Source organism: Carassius auratus, chromosome 38 (assembly GCF_003368295.1).
Source record: "Carassius auratus strain Wakin chromosome 38, ASM336829v1, whole genome shotgun sequence".
Classification (NCBI taxonomy): Eukaryota; Metazoa; Chordata; class Actinopteri; order Cypriniformes; family Cyprinidae; genus Carassius; species Carassius auratus.
The window spans coordinates 9,355,204-9,364,877 of NC_039280.1; the positions used below are offsets into that span (position 1 = coordinate 9,355,204).

Consider the following 9,674-nt stretch of genomic DNA (forward strand, 5'->3'; position numbering starts at 1 on the left):
TGAGAATTACGCTCATCTCCAGCAACTCAACGCTACAGAACGGAGCCAAAAAACAGGTAAAGCGAACGGGAACAACATATATTTGTCTTTACTTACGCGAAAAATCCCGTTTGCTTAAGTGCTGGGGTTTGCCTTGCTTGCGGCGAGACATGGTGGTTGGTGGTGGCTTTCAGCTCGGTTCACATCGGGAGAGCCGGGTTAGAAGGGAGACTCCAGAGAAAATATCTTCATCAATGCCTTTGACATCCAAAATAAATTAGAAATAATACAAAGATGGCGCAGGGAAGATGGATTGTGGGATAGCCGTCATGGCTTTTTTGAAAAGAGAGAGAGAGAGATGAAAAAATGGCAAAAGCCCCCCTGAGCTGCAAGTTCAAGTGCGGACGTGACGTCCCTGCGAACTTGAACGTCAGGAGATGGATGGACATAGACATACAGAACATGGGCAGGGCAAAGCCGTGGAGTGGGAGGAGGGAGTGGAAATAACAAAACCAATGGACACTCATTAGGGGCTGGACATGAAAAATAGACCCGAAGAAGCCAATGGACAGAAAGATCAGGGGGCCGGACAAGAGGCGAGAGAGAGAGAGAGCGAGAGACACTCGTGCACAAGAAGAGAGAGAGGGGGGGATATGTTTAATGAAAGCAATGTGCGCTGCGGCTAGTGTGTGTGTGTGTGCGTGCGTGCGCGCGGGCTGGGGGTGGACGCAGGAAAACAGAGCACGAAAAGCCAATGGACAGGAGATTCAAGGGGGCCGGACATGCTATATATACAAAGAGAAGGGGAGAGGAACCTCGCATATAAGGTTTCGTAGTGGACACTGATGGTGCTTCAAACACAGTCACTCAACTCCTGGTCAAACAGTCAGTCAGTCAGAAGTAGCGCGCAAGCTGCTTCTCGGCGAGACACACGATCGGGTTGCGCGAACAGGACAGACAGGTTCCGAGCCGGGGCATGTGGGTTCAACCGCCGCGCGCGCTGCCACATTCCTCCAGAACAGACAGAAACTTAAGGGACATCACATAGAGAGCGGCATAGGACACTCGCTCGCTATGTAGGTGGGACTTAAATACTACAAGAGTGTAATTGTAAAAATATAACAAAACACTGACGAATAGATTGTGGGAGCAGCCCACTAGAAAGAAAGGGGACGGGGTAATAACTTTCAGATGTGTGCAGATTATAGAGAATGGCGACTGGAGGGGAGGAGGGGGGTGTCAATAAACCGCCGCCGCGTGGATTTAGAAATATAAAGATGCTGTAAACAGCGCCGATCCATTCGAAATTAAAGAGACATGAAGCGTATAACCGAACGCGATGACAAGCTAGTTCAATCCACGAGGTGGGAGGAAGAGAGAGACACCCCTGCGAACTAGTAGAAGTACGACCAGACTATAGCGACTGCTCCAGAGATTTAAAGCAGAGGCTGCGTGAACAAGTGACAGTCAGCGGGGAAAAATGCACAATTCAATAGGGAACCGATCGGAATTGAAGGCGAATGCTGGAGATAATACGTGACCCGTGAGCAAGCGAGCGAGCGAGAGAGTGAGTGAAACTGCTTTGCAGGCTTATACGCTGACATCTTTGTCTCTGGACCAAGACTGATCGCTGAGCTGGTGCGTGTGTGTTTTTTTTTTTTTTTCTCTCCCTCTCTCTCGGCGCGAGGTGTCAGACCTTTACGCGAAAGTTGAGTCAGATTTGCCCTGGGTAAAAAGGTCAACTCTGCGCGCGGGCTATCTGGGACTGGCAATGGATTCGCTCGACTGTACAACACTGCCGATGCTTTTTAGGTCATTGTTCTCAACAAGTGCATATGATTTAAAGCACCGTATCGATCTGAATTTTCTATATAAAGCCTTTGATTTCGTGTCAGTGCAGCGCACTATTCTCCAGCATGCACAAAGGGAGCAAGACGCATTTAAAGCACTTTTAAGAGTACAGCGCGTAAATTGTATTATTCTTTAAAAAAACTTTTATAATAATAATAAGGTGCTTTTAAGCAAAGAATGGTATTCAAAGAAACATAAAGGGTTCTTGTTTTGGCTATATGATTATTTGTATTTCATAAGTTAATTCAGATAACTGCTTTGATTTCTAGGCTCTTTAAAACACCAGCATAAATTGGTTTCTGGATAATAAAAAGTAAGCATAGAAGATTATTATATACAGAATCAAGGCTCTAATTATGACTTTTATATGTAAGCGCCTGTTTCTGCGATCGTGAAGCGTGATTGACAGAAATACACCACGGAATCCTTTAGGACCTCTCAAGAGGGATTGTGCTCTGCAGTCCTTACATCCCACAGAAAGACTGCATTGTTTAACCTTGCGTGTTTAAAAAAAACTTATTTATTTGTTAGGATTAATGTAGTCGGAAACCGTTGATTGCAGGCTATTGTAAAAACTTTAAGTTTGCATGAAACCATCTCTACAAAATCAAAAGGAATATTTCAGTACGCGTGAATATCTAATATTAATGTGGTTAGGATGCGACGTGTGTAACCAGCGTTTGCTTTCGACTGAACGATCGTTCTCTATAGGCTTTCGATGCTGTACAAATTTGGGGATGTTCATGCATTTCAGTAACACTAACCATGGCACGTGCCCACTCAGGCCATTGGCTGATGGACCGCCTTTTTCCCCCATATTTTTACTTTACTGAAAGTCTGTCCCTGCTCCAGGCGGGCATTGATCAGCGCAAACGGAGCGTTTACACCTCCTTCAAGAATGGGAGCTATCAGGCAGCAACAAAGCGCCGCGTACAAACAGAATCTCAATATGTAAATGACAATGCGACTGATCCCATCATAAATCAGCCAGACGTTAAATGCATTGCAATATCCATCTCTTCAATGCACGGTCAGGCGCGCTCGCTCGTACAGAAAAGGCGCTTTTGTGTGAGAGAGTGTCAGAGGAAGCGACTGGAAATGAGAGTGAGAGGAAAGTGCGATGACAGATTCATGCTTAAAATAACGTCTCAGCTCAATGCACCAGGCCCTGTGGATGACACAAAAACCAGATTGCCAAACCTACATAATACCATGACTATTGCTGCTAGATCACTTTATTAAAAATGCGACCTTCATGGCTAAGGTTTCACTATTTAAGACTACCAAATGAATATTGGTGCATGGGTCAGAAGAGGGAAAAGAGCAAGACAGGGGTAGTGGCTCAAAAACGGAATGACTGGCCCCTTGGGCGCATTTTAATATATGGAAATGACCGAGGGCTTATGCGATAAATCAACGCCCATCGCCCTGTTCATGCTTCACTCCTCTCATTTTCCCACTAGCTCTGGCAATTCATCAGCAGATCTGTTTTCCTGCAACTGTTGTCCAGCGCTGATGTCATGTTGAAAGAGGGGCTTTAATGGCATTTAGGGTTTAACAGCGAAAGATTAACACTGAGTAAAAACCCTCGCGTGCACTATGTGTGTATGAGATAGAGAGAGCGCCAGTGTGTTCATTTATATCTGACTAACTTTAATTGGAAAGAGTTTTCAAGCTAAAAATGAGCATTATGTGGCTTTTTGTTGTAATTTCGTTTTCTTTATCCGCATGCATTCCATTTGTAAACATGATAGATTTCAAGACTATCCCATGATTTGGCCAATTCTTTTAAAACTTTTAGTTTTAGCACTCAAAGAGCACCTGTCAGTTTGATTTGATATAAACGAGTTGTCTGGTAAATACTTTTACCTCTAACACCAATCTGTGTCCAAATGCAAAACAAAGAAAACATGTTATGAATCCCTCGGAGTTGGATAATGTTGGAGAAATACGTTCTCAATAAAAAATTTATTTATTTATTTTTATTTATTTTTGGTCTATTAATTGCAACGTTCTTGTTGCACATTAAAATTGCACGTTATTAATATTTTAATTTAAAAAGTGTACATTTACTTCTATATTCTCTTTAAACATTCTTATAAAAGAGATTACAGAACAAATGAGAAATGGGGAATGTTTTACTGATTTAATCCAAATACAGAGCCAATAGCCAAGTGAAAAAAGGTTAATAAATAATATATGCCAAATATTTATTTGCCTCTTCATCGGAGTATTTTGTTTGCCAGATGTGGAGATTAGTATGTTAAGATCTCCATACTGTCTGGTTCACACAGTTAGTTTGAGGATGGCATATAGATAGACTTTGGACTAATTCACAGACATATAAAGAGTGAAGGCCATACACTGACCCTCCTGGATGGAATTAAACCGGCCTTGTCTTGTTGCTGGTTCTAAATGAAATGGCATGTATCTCTCAGATATTGTTGTAATCATGCTATTATCCTCTTACGCGTTCCTCTGGGACAGGCTCTGCGAATCGCGGTTGAGTAATTAACCATGTAAAATGTCACTGTAAAAAAAAAAAAAGTGAGAATTATTATCGAAATTATTTTATCCAAGTGCATTCGCTTCCAAAGCATGTTTATTTAACAGAAAAGACCCTAAAAAGAAAGCTCAGAAACTCCATTAAATCAGTGCAAGCTACATTTCCTCACTTCGCAAAGACGAATGTTATTTGACACAGGAAATCAGACTGACCGTAAAATGAATTAGGCCTTTTCGTGTCGCCTGTGGAAGACTTTGACCACCTTAAGTCTACATATCCCACTGAATACAAGTTTTACCTCAAAGGACGGAGAGAGGCGAAATGGGAATGCTCTTAAAATCCCTGGTAAGTCAAGCCTTGCCTTCTTTAAGGAATTTTAAGCTTCAGCAGTTCAGACAAATTCGCAGACTGAAAATTAATATTAATGGCTAGATTTCACAATGTGGCATTATCACACTGAGCGATGGGTGGGCATGCCATCTGGGTTTTGGCAGGTATTAGATATAATCAAAGGGATTACTTCTCTGTGGGCGAAATTATAAACGTGCGTACTGGTTCTTTTACAAAAAGCAACGGCGTGTGAATGTGTTAAAGAGAAGAAAAAGAGCAGAGACTGAGAAAATCAGAGTAACCGGTGAGACTACACGTGGACACATGCTATAAGATGCAAAGACTACAATTATTGTGAGGGGAAAAATGCTTTAAGAGAACAAGTAAAATACACATTCTCAATGTTATTGCGCAACCGTTGTTATTTCAAGGTGACGAACTTCACAAGTTCATGCCAGACTGTGTTCATACTAGTTATTAATCTTACGTTAATGGCATGATGAATGAAAGCACACCAGGGACGCCAGTCGTTTATCTGTTAAGGCTTACGTTGAGCTATTTTCATGTTCATTGTGCATATAAGCTGTATAAGTTATCACTGAAAAGAGGTTGCTTAAGTTATGACATAATGTAAAAACACATATGTTTCCGTAAATCATATTATGAACATCTTTTCACAGGCCTATGCGTTAACCCTACGACAAACTAATGAACGACTACAATTTACATCCCCGTTCTGTATCAGAAACCGAGTATCCAGGCCAAGAATAAACTGCTGCCATATTGTCTTTCATGCTAAATTTAGATTAAGCGCAATTGGTTATCAGAGACACTGAAGACATAAAAACTCTAGCACTTTTTAAACAAGATACACGCTAATATGTAAAATATTAACATAAACGGGATAAACATGCTACAATTAATAACCTAATAAATGTTTATTATATAAGCGAGATAAAAGGATAAACGCGGGGTCATTAAAGAGGTTTGTGGTGATAGACAAGGAATCGCGGAGTTTTAAGATATTTATTAGTGAGCAAAAAGCAATGTGCCGTGCTCCAGGCTCCCTCTAGTGTTTAGAATTATGATGACAAGGAGTTGGACTTTTCTTCACAAAAAAGAAACCTACTGAGAGAAGTGAATCAACCAACTTGATTTTACGACATTATAGACCGTTAGATTGAACGAGTAAAAAAAATGATAATTAAAAACAAGACTTTTTACAGCGGTATATGTTTGGGATTTCAAACTGAAATCTGGTTCTTTATTAAACTGTCAATGTTCTTTTCCTCATGTTTGAAATACGTTTTTCTTTAACTTTTTCTTTACAGCTAAAATACGTGTAAAACTGTTCTGCTATTTAGTTGCTTGGTTAATTAATTATTCCTTATTATTTTACAATTTGTAAAAAAAGAAAAGAAAGAAAAAAAAAGTCTATACAATACGCAATGCAGTGTGACGATGCATTACGGAGAAGAGGACTTGAAGACTTTATACAATTTATAGGTCTACGTCTATAAATGTTTTTTGTTTAGATTTTTCTTAATAATGAGGAAGATGATAATCATTAAGGCAACATGAAAATTATTGAAGTGCAATGAATACTTCCGACCAAACACCAAAATGACAAAATTATAAATATGCTTTAATGTTTGCCTTGTTTTTGACTTTTTGCACGAATTGATGTGTAATGCAATTATTAAAATGTTAAAAGTTTAAAGAATTCGTATACACATTGTAGTATGCATCTTTCTTACGTTAGATCTATGGCCGTTTGAATAATTTTTATGCCTCCACGTCAGCCTTAAAATGTAGAATCTCGACCAACTCCCACCTAAACCACTGAACAGTCATAGTGCTATGATATACAAAGAACGACATTTCGAACATTACAAATCAGAGATGCAGTGTACATGCAATCTCTTATTCGGTCAGAAATACAATCTGGTCCGAATATCTTGGCATACTCCTGATATCCAGCAATAATTTGGTAAATTGATTGAACTGAAATGTTTCAATCAGACTGAGGGATTCTGTTGGTTATAATTGCTTCAGAACCATGGACAGCGACCCTTGCAAATGGTTCCCACAGCCACACAAACTCTGGCATCGTAAAAGCTTGTCTGTAAACACGGGAGACATGCCCACGAAACTGCAGGAAAAATATTGCCAACTTAATTGTCTTTATTCCATAGCGTGATAAACAACAATAACAATAGCATATCCTTCAATCTGACAACGCACTGATCCTGATTACTAAATGCTTTCCTGCAGACTCTACAGCGACTGTTACACTAGTACATGCTTTAGTTAGAGGGATAATGCACCTAAAGATAAACATTCAATCATCATATTCTCACCCTAACGTCTTTCCAAACCTTTTTTCTTTTCTGTGAAACATAACACAAGACATTTTCTGTGTTGTTTTTTTGTGCATACAATGAAAGTCAGTGGGTACCGAAATGGTTTGGTTACCCACGTTGTTCAGAATATATTATTTTGTGTTTCACGGAAAGAAATTCATACGGATTTAGAGTGACATGAGAGTGAGAAAATAATGACCGAATCTTTACACCTTAAAGAACATGCGGAACAACTGCAGCTGTTTACCTGTTGCAAATAAGAAAAAAAGGTTCTAACATATGTAAAAATGTTGTGTTGTCTTATTGAAATACAGCATTAAAGATGTTGATTATATAATATTGTATTCTATTGTGTTTATCTCTGTGTCTTAATTCTATGTCTTTACAAAGTGCTTTTTGTTAATGTCTCATTTATTTAGTGTCATTGTTCATACGGACTTTTCCCTTTCTGCTTCGAACATTTCCTTTGTAAATGCTGTTCCGCCCATCTAAAATAAAGTGGACAGTATTACTGAGATGTTCTTGAAAATAAAGATATTTGAAAATGGTTTTAAAATATTAAAGACAATATTAATTAAATAAAAATGCGTTGTCCGGTTTGTTTCTTGGCCTTAAATTGGTGAAGGTATCCATTGAAATACATATAAAAATAAAATAAAATAAAATAAAAAAATACACATAAAAAAAACGACAAAGAAGCTAATACAATCAACTGCACTCACTGGCAGCATTGAGAATTATAAGAATGTTTTAAAAAAAAAAGCTGTCCAAAGTCTTTTTGAGAGAAAAGTGTGTCACCCAACGTTTGATAATATAAATGTGAGCACATGCAGCAGATATCTTGATTAACGATGTGAAGTAATGCAAGATCTAGCAGTAGCCTATATAAACATATTATAAAATCAATTCTTAATGATAAGTGCGGTCACTGAATCCACAAGTATTTTTAACGGTATATCGACTTGAAGAATCAGTGTTGATTTTTTCAAGTTACTGGAACACAACAATTGTGAATTTGTGATATCATCCTTTATAAAACTTCATATTATTTTTTTATTTATTATTATTATTTAATGAAATTATTCTTTGAAAGATCTTGCCGTTTTGTTCAAAAATGGGTTATTATGGATACGAACACACAGTAACAATGCCGTAGACCGATTTATTACAGTGCCAACGCTACAAATCATAATAATTATAACAGTAATGTCAACGAAACATAATTGGGAATACTGAAAGAACTCACTTCCTGTACAGCTGCATGCGCTGTTCATTGGAGAGCTGCTGAACGTCATCACGCCACACTACTGGCATGGAGCCACTAGATGGTGCTGTGGATCAGCGATTACGCACGGCACACAAATTCTTTGGAACAATCTTACCAGAGCCTGGATTATGTCGATTAAATCACCACTTATGCCAAAGCTTTTATCTAACTATAAATGTAAGTAAATAAGTAAATATATTCCCCATACCACAGGTTTTCAAACTGGGGTCCAGGTTTTCCAGTGTAAAAAAAAAAAAATTCTAATAAATTAAATAACAAATTATAGATAGATAGATAGACAGACAGACAGATAGATAAAAGAAAACAAATAAACAATATAAATAAGTTTACAAAATAAATAAATAAAAAGTATTAACAGAAATATAATAAAAATAAATTATAATATAATATACCTACGAAAATAACTTACATTATATTTAAATAAGTAAATAAAAACAAAAAATAAACAAATAATAAATATTATAGTAAAGTGCTTTAATGAGTAGAAAAAAATATTAAACTAAATATGTTCCACATATTTACAATATTAAGCTTAATGAGCTGAGTTGGTCAAATTTTAGGGGTTCCTCTCACAAGCATGATTCAGTTTAGGGTCTCTGGAAAGACTGAAAATTCCTGCCCAATACCATTTACATAATATATAATGGTGCTAGTTGCCACTTGGGACAATTGTCACTATATCTTTAATTCAAATATATTTTTTTATTATTTTATTTTGTTTTATTTCATAATATTCCTGTGCATTTTATACTAAAGTGCACATTAGTATAAACATCATTATTGAGGAAGGCTGCCTACACCTTAAACCTCAATAATCTAGTCTGGTTTGGTCATAAGTATTGATGCACATGGAACCATGATATCAAGACTAAAAGTGATGCCTGAACCCCTCAGAAGATGGTTGAGGCTTATAAGTCTGAAGGAGGATTTAAAGCCATTTCCAAGCTACTTAGAATCTATCACTCCACTGTCAACAACAAATAAAGCAGCCATACATACAAGAAACTCCACAGATATGACACAGACAAGTAGCCTGTTCTATGTAAGAGACTGATAGTCAAGCATAAGAAAAAAATAGAAGTGTTTCTGCAAAAGGGAGCAATACCAGCTACTAAACAAAAGGTTATATGCCATTTTCCCCAAACAGAATACAATATCTGTTGTTTGTTGTATAAAATATTTCCAAATAGAGTTTCAGCATTGATATTCCCACATATTTGGAAAGAGACCAAACTGGGGAGGTACTTGTACTTATGCAGCACTGATGACGTGATCAGCTAGTGGGGGGAATGTTGTCACAAATGATCTTTGTAACATACGATGACCAGACGTCCCCATTTTCTGGGGACCGTCCCGG

The 9,674-nt window shown here is 37.8% G+C and overlaps 1 protein-coding gene across 1 annotated transcript in view; it reads right to left on the bottom strand.

Annotated features, from left to right (window-relative positions):
* Window positions 1–3,785, bottom strand: part of bcl11aa (BCL11 transcription factor A a) — a 55,399-nt gene extending 51,614 nt beyond the window's left edge. Inside the window, exon 1 of the mRNA XM_026223910.1 lies at window positions 97–3,785. Coding sequence (XP_026079695.1) covers window positions 97–151 — 55 coding nt within the window. The 5' untranslated portion in view covers window positions 152–3,785. The remainder of the gene's footprint in view (window positions 1–96) is intronic.
* Window positions 3,786–9,674: the final 5,889 nt, after the last annotated feature.